Below are 20,000 nucleotides of genomic sequence, written 5' to 3'. Positions count from 1 at the left end.
TTACAATCTCATTCAAATAAGTCTTTATATCACAATATATCATTTGCTTATACTAATATAAAATATATTGTCAGATTACATAGATATACTCAGATATATTACCTCAGACACCTCACTTGGCTTCTCTGAGTAACAAAATGGCTCCCAATGTTTTCCCAGATTAGTTATGCAAATTCCCTATAGATGTCGTACACTTTAGAAAACGATATGAGGGTATACTTATCTATTTCATACTTATCTTATGTTAGTAATATCACAAAGCATAGGAACTGATTGTTTTAACTAAGTACACATTTTGTCCCTGCAGTAACATGGCTCCCCTAAATTGTATAAACAATTTACCTTAAACTCTAAATGAGCAAAATGTGGAATTAATATCTATACTACTGAGGAACTATAAATTGTTGGAACAATTTTGATATTTAAATAGGCTCTTTGGCGGGGACACCCCACTTCCACTATGATTCAACTAACAATATGAGTTTGTGGATTGGTCTTTCAAGGTTAACGACTGCTTTCGTTCGTCTTCCAAATGCGTCAAGCGAGGAATCAGCCATTGTTATCCTTGCCTTTCTTACAAGACCATCTTTGCTTGGCATAACATCAGATACACAACCAAGTTTCCAAGAATTCCTTGGTAAATTTTGTTCCTTTACAATGACAATATCATTTACCTTAACATTTTTCATAACTGAAGGCCACTTGTTCCTGCACTGAAGCGATTGAGCATATTCTTTTCTCCACCTATTCCAAAATTCATTAGCAAGATATTGAACTCTTCGCCATCTCTTTCTTGAATACTGGTCAGAAGATTGGAACGTTCCAGGTGGCGGTAGCACAACCTTTGTTTTCATTGTTAACAAGTGATTTGGTGTCAATGGTTCTAATGAATATGGAGAACTGATGTTGTCAACTGTCAGGGGTCGGCTATTCACGATGGTCTCTGCTTCAACCATAAAGGTTCTGAGTGACTCATCATCTAATTGTCTTCCATGATGATATAATAAAGCTGTTAGTATATTCCTCACAGTACGGATCTGTCTTTCCCATACTCCACCCATATGACTGGCGTGAGGAATATTCATTTCAAATGTAATCCAGTCACAGTTCTCTTTTAAAAGCTCCCCTTTTAGTTTCTCTTGATCCATTTCTTGCAAGCATTGCTGAAGTTCATTTTTAGCTCCAACAAAATTTGTGCCCTGATCTGATCTGAGTTGACGAACTGGGCCACGTCTTCCTATGAAACGTCTATATGCATTGAGGAATGAATCAGTCTCCAGTGTATTTGCTGTTTCTAGATGGATTGCTCTTGAAGCCATACAAGTAAACAAAACACCGTATCTCTTGACCTCCTTGCGACTTTCTTTAACAAAGAATGGTCCAAAGTAATCTACCCCACAGTAGGTAAATGGGGGTGCAGGTTCAAGTCTTTCTGGTGGCAAATCAGACATTTTCTGTTCTTGAAATGTGCCTCTCAATCTGTTACATGTGACACATCTTGAAATATGTCTACCTACCACTGATGAACCTCCAATGATCCAATAACCAGATGCCCTTAACTCATTCAATGTTATTCCTCTTCCTTGGTGATGAACTTTCCGGTGGTAATGACACACTATCATTTCTGTTATATGTGAGTCCTTTGGCAGAATTACTGGATGTTTATTGCTTGCAGCAAATTCTGCATGTCTCATTCTGCCACCTACCCTTAAGATGTTATTTTTATCTCTGAAGGGATCAAGTGAGTAAATGTAACTTGCTTTCTTTAAGGTTTTGCTTCTTATACTGGCATCTTCACTGTCGTTGTTTCCACATTGTAAATCTTGTTTCACCTTTTGGAAAGCTTCATTTTGGACTAGCCTTATGATTTCATTTTCAGCTTCCACAAGTTCTGTTACACTAGGTGACGTGTATTTGGATTCTTTGTTTTCAGTCAGTTCTTTGTTGACTGTTGCTCTCCCAGGGTTCTTGAATCTACATTGAAGGCGTAAACATAATGCAACAGCCTTCTTTGCCCTGTGCCAATCAGAAAAATATTCAAGTCTTGGAAGAATTGAAGTGCTCTCTTTGGTTTGGGTCTTATATGACGAAATTTTCTTGACCTCTGGATCATTCTCTTGTACGTTTACATTTACAAATGATGGATTAGCATTATAGTCAGGTTCCCAGAGGAAGTTTGGTCCATTCCACCATAGAGAATGTTCAATCAGTTGCTTTACATACAATCCACGTGAAGCAGCGTCAGCAGGATTTTGAGCTGACTCAATAAATTTCCATTGTTCCACAGAGGAGTGTTCTTTAATATGCTGCACTCGGTTAGCAACAAACACATGGAATCTCTTTGCTTCGTTTGAAATGTAGCCAAGTACGACTTTGCTATCAGTCCAAAAGAATTCCTTAAGTTCCTGGTAACCTAACTCTCTCTTTAACATAGAACTCATTCGAACGGCTACAACTGCAGCTGTTAGTTCTAACCTAGGAACAGTTATAGGCTTCAATGGTGTCACTCTAGACTTTGACATGACAAGTGCACAATGAACTTGTCCCTGCTCACTTACTTGCCTTAAATAAGAGCACTGTCCATAACCATTCTGGCTAGCATCAGAGAAATGATGCAGTTCAATTGATTTGACCTTTCTAAATTCGTCAGGCTTGTAGCATCTAGGAATCTTTAACTCTTTCAACTGAATCAAATCATCTCTCCATCTTCTCCATTGTTGTTTCAAGTCATCTGATATGTCATCATCCCAGTCTACTCCATCTTGACACAAGGTTTGCAGTATTCTTTTACCAATCAATATAAAGGGTGAGACCATACCCATAGGATCAAAAACAGAACTCACTGTTGTTAATATACCTCTTCTAGTTATTGGTTTATCATTAATACTAATTCTGAACTGGAATGTGTCTGATTCAATGCACCATTCTACTCCTAAAGTTCTCTCTATTGGTAAGGCTTCACTAGAGAGGTCTAAATTCTTTAAACTTATAGCCTTTTCCTCTAAGCTTATTGCTTCTAGAACTTCTTTCTTATTTGACAAGAACTTGTGCAATTTGAAGCCACCCTTCGAGCATAATGCTTTACTATTCCTGATTAAAGATATGGCTTCTACAGTTGTAGGTAAAGATGTTAAACCATCATCTACATAAAATTCATTTTTAACAAAGGAAGCAGCCTCTGTTCCACATTGCCCTGCGTAATCATCAGCAGCAGCTTTCAGTGCAAAACTTGCTACACTTGGAGAAGATGTAGCCCCAAATAAATGCACTGTCATTCTATATTCTTTGATTGTTGAATCAGGATCTCCATTTTCCCACCACAGAAAGCGGAGTAGGTCTCTGTGATCAGGCTTTACCTTTACTTGGTGGAACATTGCTTCTATATCACATGCAATTGCTACATGCTCCTTTCTAAATCTGCACAATACCCCAATTAAGTTATTTGTCAGATCCGGACCTTGTAAGAGATTCTTATTAAGTGATTCACTCTTATACATAGCACTGCAATCGAAAACTACTCTAATTTTGTCAGGTTTCTTTGGATGATACACACCATGATGTGGTATATACCATACTCTTCCATCATTGAAGTTTAGACCCTGGCATGATGCCTCTTCTGCATAGCCTTTCTTTATGAGATCTTTCATAAATGCAACATAGTCTTGCAGAAAATCATTATTTTGCTTTAGCTTCCTCTTTAGACTCCTCAACCTACACAATGCTATTTCTTTACTATTAGGAAGCTTGACTTTATCATCTATAAGAGGAAGTGGTAACTCATAATGCCCATCTTTTAGTTGATGAATTCCATCTTTCATTTTTCTCAAGAAAATCTTGTCTTGATACGAAAAAGGAACATTTCCTGTCTCCCTTTCACTGAAATCAAGCTCAAATAACTTCTTAAGTTGTGCAAAATCAATTATTTCTTTTACTTTAGTTGGTGAGTAAAGAAAGCTACATTTGGTATCACCATTAATGATAACCTTATTGACTATTACTTTGCTAGTTAGGACTGAATCTGAGTCACTTGCATCTTGACAATCACCATTGACTCTCCCTATTATACTCCAACCAAGCAAAGTTCTCCTTGCGTAAGGCTCGTCATCTTTCCCAGGAATTAACTCCCTTGGTTTGATGGCACGAATACAATTTAAACCTATCAGGAGCCCAACTTCAACACTCCTATCATATGGCATTAATTCGTTCGCTATTCTCTGTAAATGAGGCCATCCTTCTACACTTTCTGGCCTCGGAATTTGATCATGTCTGGCTGGTATATTCTTCCGTGAATAAGTGACTGGAAGTGCAACCTCTATCCTTTCATTTTTACCACATACTATTAGCCCTTTAGTCTTTGTACTTTCAATTGTTTCTTCACCTGTCACTGTTGTTAACTTCAGGTGTACCTTGGTGCCTAGAATGTTCAGCCTATTCATGGTGGATTCTTTAATAAAACATGCATCTGATTGTTCATCTAATAATGCATAAACTAACACCTTTTTACTTATGTTACTTTCATGGTGTATCCATACTGGTACTATCATGGAATGCATCATATCCTCTAAATTTCTCAATATCTTTATTCTATTGGAAACTGCACTATCTTTGAGTTCCTCATCAACTTTGCTGGAGTTTACATTGTCTTCAATTATATGAGTTTCATTTGACAATGTTACTGTTTTTCCAGCTTCTTGTTCCTTATACATTTTGAGTAAGGCTTCCCTTTCTTTTATTCTTTCGAGTATAGCCTCATGAAGAGATGTTGGATGACGTCTCTTACATACTGTGCACATATTCTTTCTTTTGCAGTTTTTGATAATATGGCCATGTTTTAAACAACCCCTACAAAGAAATGATTTTTGGACATATTCAAATTTTGCCTTATTGTCAAGTCCATTAAACCCTTTACATTTATCAAGATCATGATCAGCCTTGCAAAAGTTACAATATGGTTTCTCTGGACTCTGTCCCTTGTCATCTCTATGTACCTCTGTTTCTTTTACACCTGTTGAGTTAGTCACAAACCTTTTTGTCCCAAACTTGTTTATTTCTGGTTTACCCTTCTTACTACTTATTGAAACATTGATATTATGACTCTGATTCATTGCCATTACTGCACTATATGATGAAATTGGATGGCAAGCTTTCTTTGCCTCCACTTCTATAAATTCACAAAAAACTGAAAATGGAGGGTAACCTGTATCACTTGCAAACCATCTGTAAACTATAGAATTCCATCTTTCTATAAGAGCTGGGGATAACTTCTGTAACATTTTGCTATTTTCTTGAGGATCATTTAAAATATTAAGGTAGTCTGTCGTTTTCATTACTGTTAAGCAATTCTTTAAGAAGTCTGACAATTTATGTAGTGCATGACCATCTTTATTTGAAATCTTTGGCCATTCACTCAATTTCCTTCTAAAAGCATTTGCCACAATAAACTTATTACCAAACCTATCCATTAATATACTTTTAGCCTCAAGATAAGCTTCTTCTTTGGGAACACGTAGAAGTCCTCTAATAGCATCCTTAGCTTCCCCGCTAGTATAGTGACCTAAATAGAAAAGTTTCTCTGCAGGTTCTGTAACTCTTGACTCTATAATAATCTCAAAGGTTTGAAGCCAGGTTGGAAACTCCAATAAATCTCCACTGAAAATTTCTGGTTCTGGCTTAGGCAATTCACTTTTACTCTTAGATGATAAAATATTTACCACATCTTTAAATACATTAATGTCTATAACTTGACTTGATCTATCTTGCCCAAATGATGCATTCAAATCTTTAAACTCTCTTTTTGGCTCAAAACTCTTAGCTTGTGGCTTAAGCTCTGGGCTTGCCTTTAAGAAAGTATTCTCTAATTTGGACACCTCTATCTCTAATTCACCCATACCTGATACATCCTTAGCAGCCATTTCTTGTTTTGGTAAATTAGGATTTACTTTCTCAATCTCTGTAAATTTATCAATAGATTCAAAATATTTTTGAAGATGAAGTTCTTTACTATCATCTAAATCTTTACTTTTAGACAATTCTAACTGAATGTCTTCTAGACTGGCTTGCTTTATTTCTTCTTGAGATGCAAGCCTATTTCTCATAGCAAGAAATCTTTTGTACTCATATTCTTTTTCTTTCAAGATTCTCTTATATTTTCTTAAGATCATTTGAAACTCTGTTTCCCTTTCATAATGCTTTAGCTCAATCTGTAGCTTAGCTAATTCTGCCTGTAACCTTTCATTCTGTGTAACATTATGCATAGATCTCTTTGTAGAATGGGAATGCTTTGATGATCTACTATTTTGTGAATTTACTGAATTTGTTTCTTGTTTTAACTCATGTATTTTACTCTCAATTGTATGCATACAATTATTGTGCTCCTCAGTCTCAATTTTTAACTCCTGTAACAATTCATCCTGAGAACTTGGATCTACTTCCATTAATAAGTTAAAGGCATTTATAACTTCTTTAAACTGTAACTCTTCTGCCTTTTTACAAACATTAAGTTGATCCAAACTTACAACACTATCAAGACTTGATAATATCTCTGATAATATCTTTCTCCATGCTAGCCTAGCAGATGATAACCTCTTTGTATGCTGTGTTATTTGATACTCACGCCCTTTTTCTGTTAAAATCTTTTTCCTAGCACCCTTCATTGTCTCACTAGCCTCAGTTACCTGAGGTTTGTCACCTACAGCTTCTTCAGTAGCACTCATTATTACAACTATTTGGCTACTGACCTATATGGAACTTTAAACACAAATTTGTACCTATTAGTCAAAAGTTCACTAGCCTTTGGCGACGCCTGTAGACATGAAGAGCTTCTTTAAAGAGCAGAGATCTCCAGTGATTGCATAGGTTATCCTCTTGCTTTCGGATTCTCACGAACATTCACACCGTTCTTCTATCCTTCTTGACCTTGAACTATTTTGCAAGATGGGTTGATAGATGTGAATCCAATTTTCATGAGCATCCTCACTAACTTGTACAACGGCTGCATACAGGAGGTCTTGAGTCTAGTAGATGCAGGAAATCTTGAGACTGTTATTCTGCATACATATCTTGAATTTTTAACTGCTGTTCTGAGGAGGCTATGAGTTTAACTGTAGCAGAGAGCCAAGGACCGGTGGGTTTCACTGGAAACGCTTGGGTGATTTTTATGGCACTTTATTGCATCTTGGATACATCTTGATTTCTTCTCTTTACATGCAATTCATTACCATCCATTTTATCCCAATTACTTCCCAATTGTTTCCGTTAAACTGAAATTAACAAATCTCTACTAATACATGCTTTACATATAACCCTTATTTCACACAATATATATCAATAATCACATTACAATCTCATTCAAATAAGTCTTTATATCACAATATATCATTTGCTTATACTAATATAAAATATATTGTCAGATTACATAGATATACTCAGATATATTACCTCAGACACCTCACTTGGCTTCTCTGAGTAACAAAATGGCTCCCAATGTTTTCCCAGATTAGTTATGCAAATTCCCTATAGATGTCGTACACTTTAGAAAACGATATGAGGGTATACTTATCTATTTCATACTTATCTTATGTTAGTAATATCACAAAGCATAGGAACTGATTGTTTTAACTAAGTACACATTTTGTCCCTGCAGTAACACCAATTATATTTTCTATCGTGGGATTATCTCTCAATTACTCTGGTCAGAATTTCGATTTTCCTTCGTCAGAATGTCGTGCGAGGAGGAGAGTGGTCCGGCTCGAAACGTTCAGAATTACTGTTCCTTTCCCATATTCGTCTAAAGGAGATGGATTATGGTACAGATAAAAGGGAGGATTAATAAACATCACGCAAGAAAAGAGAGAAAAAAGTCCAGCGTTAGTGTCAGTGTGTTTTCTTACTCTTACCACCTCTCCCTCCCCTCTACCCTCTACATAGGGCACATAAACGCACACACACACACAAAGGGGGAAGGGAGGGGGAAGGGACGCGGTAAGAGGAAACGTCACCCTTCCCCCTTCCCCTCCCCTCCCCTCCCAATGGCGTTCGGAAGGTCACGTATGCCTACAAGTTCTACGCGCGACCAAAGGAAGGCGCAAGGGGGGGGGGGTGAAGGGGGGACAAGGAGGATGGGGAGGGGGAAAGGGGAGAGGGGAGAAAGAAAGACCAGGAAAGGCTAAGAGGAGGGGAAGGGAAAGGACAAAACACGGGCCGTAAGACACGGGAAGAGTGTAGTGGCACGACGCCCCACTGTGCCATGCCATGTTTTCGGCCCTTGTGCCCCGCAGGATGATGCTTCCACGCGAGCGAGCGAACCAAGTAAACGAGCAAACTAGCAAACGACCGTCTTAGCTTGTCTTCAAGACGTTCGGGTGAACTTGCCTCCACCTTGGCGGTACTTCGAGAAGGGAGAGGGACGCAGGCTCCTGATGAAGGCGGTCGACAGCACCTTGGTTTCCTTTCCCGCCGGCTGCTGTACCTTCGGCGCAGGTCATGTACCGCTGACCCGCATGTGCTCGCAACCCGGCCTCCGCATTCCGGTACTCCGTCACGCCAAGCGTTAGCTAAAGTGAAGTTCTCGCTGTGCTATATTAAATGTTTCGTGTCCCGTAATGTGTGCGTAGTGTTACGTGTTTTATGTCATGTTTTAGTGTTACGTTGTTTGTTACGCGTTTAAGTGTTACATTTGTTACGTGTCACGTGTTTTAGTGTTACGTTGTTTGTTATATGTTTTAGGGTTACGTTGTTACGTGTCACGCGTTTTATGCTGTTTGTTACGTCTTACATTTTTGTTTTGTATTCGTTTGTAAAATAAATGTAATAGTTCGATTCTTGGAATTATCTAACCCCCCCATACTAGCAAAACCTCCGGAGAACACGACCCCAGACTCCCTTATTTTGTTTCGAGAGATTCACAGTCTCGTGGTGGCAGCGGGAACTAATGATCAGGACTCCGTTAAAAAATAAAGTAATTTCAGCTACTGGGTGTTGGGAGTCACTACAAGAGCGAGGCGGGGAGGGGAGGAAGGGGAGGGACTCGGATACGGAGTGAGGGAGGGAGGGAGGGAGGGAGGGAGGGAGGGAGGGAGGGAGGGAGGGAGGGAGGGAGGGAGGGAGGGAAACAGCATGTAACCTTCCCACTGGGTAGCGGGTGACGATAGGTAACTGGGGCGAAGTATTAGCGCGGTCGCTGGAATGTGCTGTTCATGGGGGCGGGAGGGGAAGGGAGGAGGCGTGGGGGGGGAAGGGTGGAGGCGGGGGGGGGAAGGGTGGAGACAGGGGGAAAGGTCGTTCGGGAAGGCTGGGCGAAACAGCGGAAGCCTTGGCTGCTCATGGAAAGAGAGAGCGACTAAATATATATATATATATATATATATATTGCGCGCGCGCGCGCGTGTGTGTGTGTGTGTGTGTGTGATAGAATGTGAGAGTAAATGAGTGTGCGCTTGCATGTGTGTATGCGAGCGTGCGGACATGCAATTTCAAAGGCACAATCCACTTACCGACTATCAAATTCTACATAACTGATAACAACGAAACGGCCGGAAAGATGGGAAAAAAAAAAAAAACAACGAAAATCCGACCCGTGTAAAACGGTGAGAATCGAAGGAACAAAATAGACCGGAAGTGGAGACGACGCCATGTTGGCGAATGAATGAATAAGCGATAAACGGATAATCGAAGGAACAAAAAAAAAGAAAACGGGTGAGAACATTACATGTTTTTCTTGTTCCTTGTTTATCGTCACGTTTGTCAATTTCAGATGTGTTTGTTTGTTTGTTTCGTTGGGGGATGTGGGGGATTGTGTGTTTGGGGGGGGGGGGGATGTGAAGTAACGTGCATATAATGATAAAGCGAAGAAAAAGTGGAAATGAAAAGGGAGGAGGAAAAGGAGGAGGAGGAGGAGGAAGACGAGGAAGAAGGTATAGAGGAGGGAGGAGGAGGAAGAGGAAGAAGGAATAGAAGGAAGAGGACGAGGAAGAGGAGGAGAAGGAAGAAAAAAAACAAAACTACAAACAAAAAACAAAGAATCAGAATACAAATAAAATAGAATCAACATACAAAAAACAGATCATCGACAAAGAAACAAAAAAGATTCAAAATACAAACAAATAAACAGAAAATCAAAACAAAACCCCAAAATAGATTCGCTATGCAAACAAAAGCCAAACGACAAAGAAATCCCTAAACGAGGACAGCGGAACAAACTAATGACAAGTTAATTAACGACTAACCTGATTGACATATAATGCCCCCCCCCCCTTCCAGTAGCCGTGTCAGGGGGGGGGGTGTCTTCTTTACGAAGAGAAAGTGAGAAAGGGTAGAAAACAAAAGTATGAAGAAAGAGAGGAAGAAAAGAAGAGAGGGAGAAACGAAAGAGAAAAAAAAATATATGGCTATTCCTCCTGTGATATTTCTACAACAAAAGAAACCATTTTCATTTTTCTCTCTTTCTTTCCTCCTTTCTTCTTTTCTCTCTATTCATCTTTTTCTTTTAATTCGCTTTAGAATCGAAGGTATTCTGTACATTGACAATTAGTTCAAAGACACGTGGATTTCGCCACTCGCGAGCTGTCGAGGAAATCCGCGGCCACTTTACACGAACATAACAAAGCCGAGGGAGGGAGGAAGAAGAGGGGAGGGAGGGAGGGAGGGAGGGAGGGAGGGAGGGAGGGAGGGGGAGAGGGAGGGAGGGGGAGGGGGAGGGGGAGGGGGAGAGAGAGAGAGAGAGAGAGAGAGAGAGAGAGAGAGAGAGAGAGAGAGAGAGAGAGAGAGAGAGAGAGAGTGAGAGAGAGAGAGAGAGAGAGAGAGAGAGAGAGAGAGAGAGAGAGAGAGAGCGAGAGCGAGAGAGAGAAAGAGAAAGAGAAAGAGAGAGAAAGAGAGAGAAAGAGAAAGAGAAATAGAGAGAGAGAGAGAGAAAGAGAAAGAGAAAGAGAAAGAGAAAGAGAAAGAGAAAGAAATAAAGAAAGAAAGAGAGAGAGAGTATAAAAAGAAAAGAGTGGCAGACGCAGAAAAAACAAGAGAGAGAGAGAAAGGAAGACACACAGAGGCAATTCCGGTGAACTATGCCACCCAAAAAGGTAATTTGTCCATTAATCGTCGAATGGTGATTGAGGGAAAGACAGTGATTGATGTCGTTAATGGTATTCTTCGCGTAGTTAGGAGGATGTAATGGTTATAGAGGAATTCTTTCAGTTCCTAGGTCGAGCGCGGGTACAGTATACCACTTGGTGTCGGTTCCCTATTTCGTGAATCTGCAAAATATTTCCCTTTCGCCGTATCTCCCTTCCTTTCTTCGTTCCTTGCCATTCCCCTTCCTTCCTTCCTTCTTTTCCCCTTTCTTTCGCCTCCGTCCATTCTTCCCTTCTCCCTCATTCCCCTTTTACTGCTTAATGAACCTCTAAAGCATAAGAGTGAACGCGTATCACATGACAACAGTTACCACCATTACCGCAAACCATGCGAATGCGGTGATTAAGGGGTCTGTAACTTTTATTAACCATAACAACGGCTCCACTTCAGTTAAATTCTGTACATTTATTACTTACATTACACCGATATAAATTCTTACATCCTGATATTAAGTGATTAATGATTACGCGTCCCAATCAACGCCAAAATCATGGCTCTTGTCGCATTCGTACCACTTGCGGCTTTGGTGGTGACCCTGCATCCGGATACTATAGCCGGCCGATAGAACTGGTAAACAGAGCGACCGTCTCGACCCAGCTCGAAATGATGACAGGTTCGTTCGAGGCGTGAGCGTGGGGCCGCGTACGTGAATTGGCCACTGCCTTCGGATTTTTTTTCAGTTTCCGGATACACATCGGGTAATTTATCAACCGAAAATTGTATGGGCACGGAGTTTGCCCTTACGGTTAGGGTGAATTTTGATTAGCTGTAATGGCTATTAATTCATGCAAATGTTGTTATTGTAAATGCTAAGATTTTGTTTTAGTGAGAATTAGTTCTAAAAGTTGTAGTGTTGTAGTTGTCCCGATTCGGTTGAAATAAGGTATATAGCTAGTTTGTTACGCATTTCTCGCAGCCATCAAAGTATTGCAGTTACTCTTTAAAAGGAAAATTGTTTGCTCGGTGAGAGACGTAGAAACGTAGTTTGTGAGTTACGAATCACGGAAATTTGTAGTGACAGCTCGCGGTTGCAACGACAGCGATCACTCCGAGAATAGCAAATGGAGATTAATGGTCGTCGTTGAAAGGTTTATCGTAAGAACAGCTGTTGCACGAAATGGGAGCCACGCAAAACGCTGCAATTTCCGTCGCAACCGAGTCAAAAAAAAAAAAAAAAAAAAAAAAAAGTTTAATTATCATGACAATGCATAACGTTTCGCGAAGTAATTACCGCCCTCTTAACGAAGCTCCTTAAGAACCAACATCTCTTTCGTGCTGAATAAACCTCGGAAAGAAACTGCTGTAATGATACGAGTGGACACCTTAATATTAGTCCCATGGAGAACGAGTGAGGGAAGTGGGGGAGAAAAGGAAGAGGGGAGGGAGGGAGGGGATAGATAACGGGGTAGAAAAAAGGGAGGAGGGAGAGAGTAAAGAGGAGAGGTGGGGGAAGGAGGGTGGGTGAGAAAAAGAGGTAGAGGGAAAGGGGAGAAGGATGTTGGGCTGGGAAAGAGGAGGGAAAAAGAAGGAAGGAAGGAGGGAGGGAGGGAGGGAGGGAAAGAAGAGAAAAAAGGAAATGGGGAAGAGGAGATGAATATAGTAATATGCATAAAAGTAGAAGATTATAAAGGAAAGAGAATGAAGAAAAGATACGGAGACTCGAAAGACGCGAAGGATGAAGGAGGGAGAGGGGGGGATAAGAGAAAGAGAGAAGAACTACTTACGAGAACTGGAGAAGGAAAACAAGATTAACATTACAGGAAAAAGAGAAAAAGAAAAGAGCGGATGAGAGGAAAGGTGGGGAGGGGAGGAGGGGGAATGAAGACCCTCATTCCCGGTGCCTGGACGAGCCACCCTCCGCCGTTGCCCTCTGCCCCCTCCCTCCCTCCCTGACCCGCCCCTCCCTGACCTCCGCGCAGGCCACAATACCTTTGTTCCGAAAACTCCTGCGTCCGCCCCTTGCCCTCCGACGCCGGCGAGTCCTCAGTCGGCGGTAATTTGGGGCACTGAGGATGTGGGTCACTCGGAGACGCGCGGGGCCTTACGTGACTCGAAGGGAGGGGGAGGGGGGAGTAAGGGAAGTGGTATGGAGGGAAAGGGGAAGGAGAGGAAAGATCAGTAGTTATGCAGAAAGGGAGTGCGCTCTTGAGTACACATACACAAGTCGCCGTGCCCAAGCTCCCCTGCAGCCCACTAACAAACTCAGCCACTTCATCCACCTCACAAATAATTACAAGTATCTATCCGTCTAAAAGGCCGTTTCATCGCCACATTTCCGGGCCAAAAAAGCCAAACGCCAATGGCATCAATCAACTTTTTTCCCCAAAATATAAAATCACAAAATAAAGCTTCCCACGCGAAGAAACAGAAGCTCTCTCATGTTTGACAATTAATCAAAGGAAAAATATCAACAAAAATACAATATTAACAAAAAGTAAATTACAATCAGGCATTGTACTGGTGTTCCCTTTAATTACCATGGAATAAATAATCGCAACTCGTTATCGTCAGTCTTAATAAGCATACCCTCTAATTATCATAATGCCAATTCATATCAACAAACAGCCATATTTGTAGGAACAGCTTATCTATCTAGGCACAGACAGGCATTCGTATGACAGTTGAGGACGTGCCTAGTGGGTACGTATGGCAGACATAATAATGGCAAATAATATCGGGTTAACTGAGGGCTGACAAGAATGATACAATAATTAAACAAAAAATCAATGAGACGTAATAACGCCGAACAATGTTGTGTTAACTGGGGCTGATAATATTTGTTATAAATCAGCGGTTTATAACAACACAATTTGGAGTTAACCGTGGATTGATAAAAATAATAAAAAGTAAAATAAATGACGTAAAAATGACAAACAATTTCACTTTAAACGTGGACTGATAAAAATAAAATAAACCCGAAAAGTGCACCGCAGTGACAAACAACATCGTGTTAAAAGAGGAACGATGAAACTTAACAATAATAAAAAAGGGCCATAACGTATAGGATAATGGATTTTTGGAGGCAACTCAGGCAAACAATAATGATAATTGAGGAACGATGAAAAATTAATAATAAAAAATATAACATAAGGGATAACGGAATATCTTTTCTTATTTTTTTATTTATTAATTTACTTACTATTTAAGGGAAATTCTGCTGTTTGTGTTCGGACATACATACAGCCTAAGCCGTCGCATTGCAGTGGCTTAAGAAGACCATCTTGTTGCGTTAAAGTCTCTCTCTTTTCATAATTCTCCGCCGGATTCTGCGCTTTAGGTCATGTTAGTATTCTTTCAACTTATTTTTGTCTCTTCTTTATTCATCTGTCATCACCTACATTTACTCCTACTTATCATCATCCGTTTTTTCCATTCCTGGTCGACATAAATAATCTTTATTTTTTCGCCTAATTCCTCACCTTAAAATCTATTTTCCATTTATATCTACCACTTTTTTCTCCATTTCTCAACTGTTACCCAATTACATATTATTTTCATTATTCTAATTTTTAAAATAATCTTATGGTATATATTTTTTTCCAGTGTTAAGTAATTATGATCAAATTTCACTTTCCTCAATTCTCTCAACTTTCACCCGTTCTTCTCCTTATCCACCATTTTCGTATTTCCACATTTTGTCAGATTCTTTTGTATTTCCTCCCGTTATTCTTATCGAATTCAAGACCTTCATCAAGATTTCTTTTAGTTGTTTATTCATTTGTTTATTATCCTCGATTCTCTTCCTTTACGCGATTCTCTACTCATCAACCTACCTTTATTGTCATCATTATCGTCAAAATATTGAGCTTTATTTCTCATCAATCCATTTTCGTTTTTTCTCTTCCATCCACACGACTTTCTAAACAGCGACGTTACATTTCCATTTGTCTGTCTGTCTGTCTCTCTCTGTTTGTCTGTCTGTCTCTCTATCTGTTTGTCGGTCTGTCTCTCTCTCTGTTTGTCTGTGTGTCCGTCTCTCTCTCTGTCTGTCTGTCTGTCTCTCTCTCTCTCTCTCTCTCTCTCTCTCTCTCTCTCTCTCTCTCTCTGTCTGTCTGTCTGTCTGTCTGTATGTCTGTCTGTATGTCTGTCTGTCTGTCTCTATCTGTCTGTCTGTCTCTATTTCTCTGTCTGCGTCTGCCTGCCTGCCTGTCTATCTGTATGTCTGTCTCTTTCTCTCCTTGACATCTTACGCTGGTTAATGCGTTGACCGAGATTTCATTTCCGGCAAAAAAAAAGTGTTGGTGTTAGTTTTTCCTTCCTTTGCTTTCCATTTCTGTTTCTCTGTCTGTCTTCTCTTTTCCCTTTTTTTTTTTTTTTTTTCAATTTCTCTCCCACTCTCCTCTCTCTTTTCTATCTCAGTGTTTGCCTCTGCCTGCTTCTCTCTCTCACTCTTATAGATACATATACACTCTCACATGTATATGTATATGTATGTATATATATATATATATATATATATATATATGTACACACACACATATATACTGTTGTTGTGTGTGTGTGTGTGTGTGTGTGTGTGTGTGTGTGTGTGTGTGTGTGTGTGTGTGTGTGTGTGTGTGTGTGTGTGTGTGTGTGCGCATATACATATTTATACATACATACATATATAAATATATATATACATATATGCATATATATACATATATAAATGTACATATACAAACATATATAAATATACATATACATATATAGACATACATATATATACACATATACATACATACACACATATACAATATACATATAAATATATACTTATATATACACATATACACACGTACATATAAACGTATATATACATATATATATATACATATATATATATATATATATATATATATATATAATCCCTCACATGACATTTCCTGTCCTCAATTTCCCTTGAATAATCGAAGCGAAGAGAAATTAGTGGATTCATCTTCCCTTAAATTCTTCTTCTTCTTCTTCTTCTTCTTCTTCTTCTTCTTCTTCTTCTTCTTCTTCTTCTTCTTCTTCTTCTTCTTCTTCTTCTTCTTCTTCTTCTTCTTCTTCTTCCTTCCACTCCCTTTCTTTTCTACCATCTTCACCCTCGCCCCCCCCCCCTCATTCGTTCTCACCATATCCTTTTGGTTCAACTTCGCTGGTCATTTTCACGGGAAACTTTCGCCTCCAACCTCTTCCCTTCTCCCCCCCCTCTCCCTCTCCCTCTCTCCTTCCTCCCTCCCTCGCCTTTCCCCCTCCCCACTCCCTCACCCATCTCCATTCCCATCCTCCTCCTCCTCCTCCTCCTCCTCCTCCTCCTCCTCCTCCTCCTCCTCCTCCTCCTCCTCCTCCTCCTCCCTATCCCTTTCTCTCCTCTCCACTCCCTATCCCTCCTTCCCTCACCCTCACCCTCACCCTAGCCCCTCCCCCTCCCCTCCCTCCCTCCCTCCCTCCCACCCTCCCTCCCTCCCTCCCTCCCTCCCTCCCTCCTCCCTCCCCGCCGGCGTCAACCATATCCTTCGGGCAGCCGAGTCACGCGTCGCCGGACACCAGATCCTGCTCTCTGTCCGGCGCCGACTTTCTCCTTCCAATCGCCGCCTCGGACGCCGCCGCGCACATGCTTGTCCGCGCACACGAGCACAAGGGATACACGCATGGCCGCACGTAGGGGCTGGCAACGCACGTACATGTGTCTATACGTGCGACCACGCGCGAGAAAGCAACGCAGAAATGCATATATATATACACACAGATACACGCACACGTATACACATTCATTCATTCATGAAACGGAATGATCATCACTTACAAAAAAGGAAAAAAAAAGAGAAAAAGAATAAGAATGAAAATAGAAATACACAAATACAAACAAACAAACAAGTGCACACACAATATATTATATAAAAGGACATACCGACTGGATATCTGCTTGCCCTTCTTGTCCGAAACCGCAGGGCGGCAACACTCACCTGGAAACAGACAAATTCTCGTTATATATAATCGTGCAAAATATTATCAATAAAAGTCCAAGTAAAAATAATAATAACAATTAAAATAATAACAAACATTATTATCAATATGAATACTACCACAATAATAACGATAAAGATGAACACAAAAAAACAATCAAATAAACCATAAACAAAAAGAAAAACAAACTCAAGCAATGAACAAGCACATCAAATCAACACCAAACTCCTCAGAAACAATGAAAACAAAAAGAAAATGAACAAAAAACAAAATCCTAACCCCCTTATCAAGCGCCCTGATCCCCAGAAGGAGGCGCCCCCCTCCCCCCGCCTCCCCCCGCCTCCCCCGCCGCCGCCCGCGCCTGGCACTGGCCGGCGGGACACTCACGGCGGCCGGTAATTGGCAGCTCAGGCCGGGGAAGTCGGCGAGCAGGATGTACCGATTTTTCCTTACGATGGTGGGGAAGGAGAGGGGTTGGGGATGAGGTGGGGATAAGGAGAGGGGTGGGGTGGGGAGGGATGACGAAATGGAAAGGGATAGGAGGAGGAAGGGGGAGGGGTGGGGAGGAGAGAGGAGTGAAGGGGAGGAATGGGGAGAGATAGGGAGGGAGGCAAATATGGGGAGGAGGTAGCAGAGATAGGGGAGAAGAGCAAAATTGGGGGAGGAAAGGGGGGGGGGGATTCAGAAAGCAGGGTAAAGATATAACAGGGAGAGCAAGGTAGGAAAGTTGGGGGCAGGGGAGAAGGGGGGGGGGGCACAGCAACAGGAGTAGGGAGGGGACGAAACGTAGCAGAGAAAGGAGGAAAGGCGAGAAATGTGACAAGAAAAGGAAGGAAGGGAGGAAGGAAGGAGGGAAGGTGGAGGGGGGGGGGGGCAAAAGCAGCTAGAGGGAAGGACAGGAGAGGAGGGGGAGAGATGGGAGAAAGGAGAAAAAAGGAGAGAAAAGGGGAGGAGGAGAGGAGAGGAGGAGGGGAGGAAGAGAGGAAGGGAGAGAAGAGAAGAGAAGATGAGGGAAAGGAAAGGAAAGGAAGGAAATGGAAAAGAATAAACGGAAAGAAAAGGAACGCGACGGAGTTGAGCGTCCGCCACGAGAGGGCTGCCCTCGGCCTCGAAAGGGCGCGGCGGGGGAGGCGACGGGTCGACGGAGGGCGCAGGGGGCGGCGGCGCGGGGGAGCTCGGAGGTGCAAGCGCGTGCCAGGTAATGCCCCGCCGCCCGCGCTCCCGCCCGCCCCGCCCTCCCGGTACAGTTAGCAAGAAACCGCGGACGCACGCCGGGCGACGCGGCGGAAGAGCCACAGCGGGTGACCTTTTCTCGATTTTTTTTTTGAGTGGGGGTTCTCTCTGTTTGTCTGTCTGTCACACACTCTGTCAGTCTCTCTCTCTCTCTCTCTCTCTCTCTCTCTCTCTCTCTCTCTCTCTCTCTCTCTCTCTCTCTCTCTCTCTCTCTCTCTCTCTCTCTCTCTCACGAGGTATAGTGTGGTAGGTCAAGTGGGGAGTAGTAACATCAGTGCTAATTAAAAGTGAATCAATATTATTATAAATGTTACTGTTACTACAATTATTAACAGTAGCAGTATCAATAACAGCTAATCATAATAAAACAATACTACTTCCAAAAACAACAACAGTAATAATAGTAATAACAATAATATAAATAATAATAATATAAATAATTAAAAAATGTAACAGTAACATTAACAATGGTGATGATGATAAAATCACTGTAGCGGCACGACAATAATAAATAATTTCAATAATAATATATTATTTTCATTAAAATCGCCCTTAGCCTACATGACCTCATTACACCATCATTATCCTCTCCTTCTCCTATTCTCTATCCCTTCTTCCTATTCTCCATCTTCTCCATTCTCTTCTTTCTATTCGTCTACACCTCGTTTCATTTATTCACCGACTTTCTCCTCCACCTCCGTCTTCGCTACGCACTTTGTTCTTAATAATGTAACTCGAGGCAAATGCATTTTGGAAAAAGAGATTACATGGAAAAGTCGAGAGAGAGAAAAAAAATAATAAAAAGATAACTCTAAAGGAACCTGTTTGAAACATGCATATCACTCCAGCTGTTTGATGGGGATCACCCGGGGGAGGAGGAGGGTGTGGGGGGAGGAGGGAAGGAGGGAGGGAGGAAAGAGGGAGGAGGGAAGAGGGAGGGAGGGAGGGAGGGGGCAGGAAGGGAGTGATAGTGTGGGTGAAGGAGGGAGTGAGAAACAGGGGGAGGGAAGGAGAAACAGAAGAAGTGGACAGAGGAGAGGGAGGGAGGAAATAAAGGAGGGGGTAGGGAGGGAGGGAAGACGGGAGGGAGTGAGGGTGTGCAAAGGAGGAACAGAAGAAGGAAGAGAAAGAGGGAAGGATAAGAATTTAGAGGAAGCGAGGGGAAGGGGAAAGAGAAGAGAAGGAGAGAGGAATAGCGAATATGGGAAAGAGAAGTAAGGGAAGAGGTGAGAAGAGGAGAGGAGAAGAGGTGCAAGGAAGTGGGGAGGAAGAAAATACGAAAGGAAGGCGAGAAAAGGGCTAGGGAATGAAGGCGGGAATGAGAAAGGAAGAGACAAGTGAAAAGTGAAAGGGAAGGACAAAGGAAGGGAGGAAGGGAAATAAGAAGTAAAATAAGAAATAAAAAGGAAAAAGGAAAAAGGAAAGATGAATAATGAGAGATAAGAAGATAAAGGAGAGAGAGGAGACGAGACCAGAAGCGAGAGAGCGATTGCGTGAGTGTCATTGTGCGCAGAGATACACGCTTGCCCGTCTGTGTGTACGTGCGCGCCTGCATGTATGTGTGTGTACGTGCAACCACGTGTACGCCATGAACGTTGCCATCCACCACCTCCTTGACATATTCACGACGACGATTATCCAGAAACAAGTCCATGAAAGGTCTTTATCTTTAGTTACTAACATATGACCAGATTTCAAGGCAGATTCGGCAACCC

General features: G+C 41.5%; 2 protein-coding genes across 3 annotated transcripts in view; one reads left to right on the top strand and one right to left on the bottom strand.

The window, feature by feature from the left end:
- Nucleotides 1–7,641, bottom strand: part of LOC125024519 — a 7,828-nt gene extending 187 nt beyond the window's left edge. Inside the window, exons 1-2 of one of the 2 annotated variants that reach the window (XM_047612310.1) lie at nt 7,438–7,641; nt 1–7,259 (exon numbers count right to left, since the gene is read on the bottom strand). The exon at nt 1–7,259 is cut by the window's left edge and continues 187 nt beyond it. In XM_047612310.1, coding sequence (XP_047468266.1) covers nt 459–6,713 — 6,255 coding nt within the window. In that variant the 5' untranslated portion in view covers nt 6,714–7,259; nt 7,438–7,641 and the 3' untranslated portion in view covers nt 1–458. The other variant, XR_007114761.1, reaches the window with a different exon arrangement.
- LOC125024520 (paramyosin-like) overlaps nt 1–20,000 on the top strand; it is a 103,014-nt gene that overhangs the window by 48,302 nt on the left and 34,712 nt on the right. The window lies entirely within an intron of this gene.

This window comes from Penaeus chinensis, chromosome 43, assembly GCF_019202785.1.
Source record: "Penaeus chinensis breed Huanghai No. 1 chromosome 43, ASM1920278v2, whole genome shotgun sequence".
NCBI classification, from domain to species: Eukaryota; Metazoa; Arthropoda; class Malacostraca; order Decapoda; family Penaeidae; genus Penaeus; species Penaeus chinensis.
Note: the sequence above shows the minus strand (reverse complement) of the source record. Positions and strands in the feature narration are given on the sequence as shown.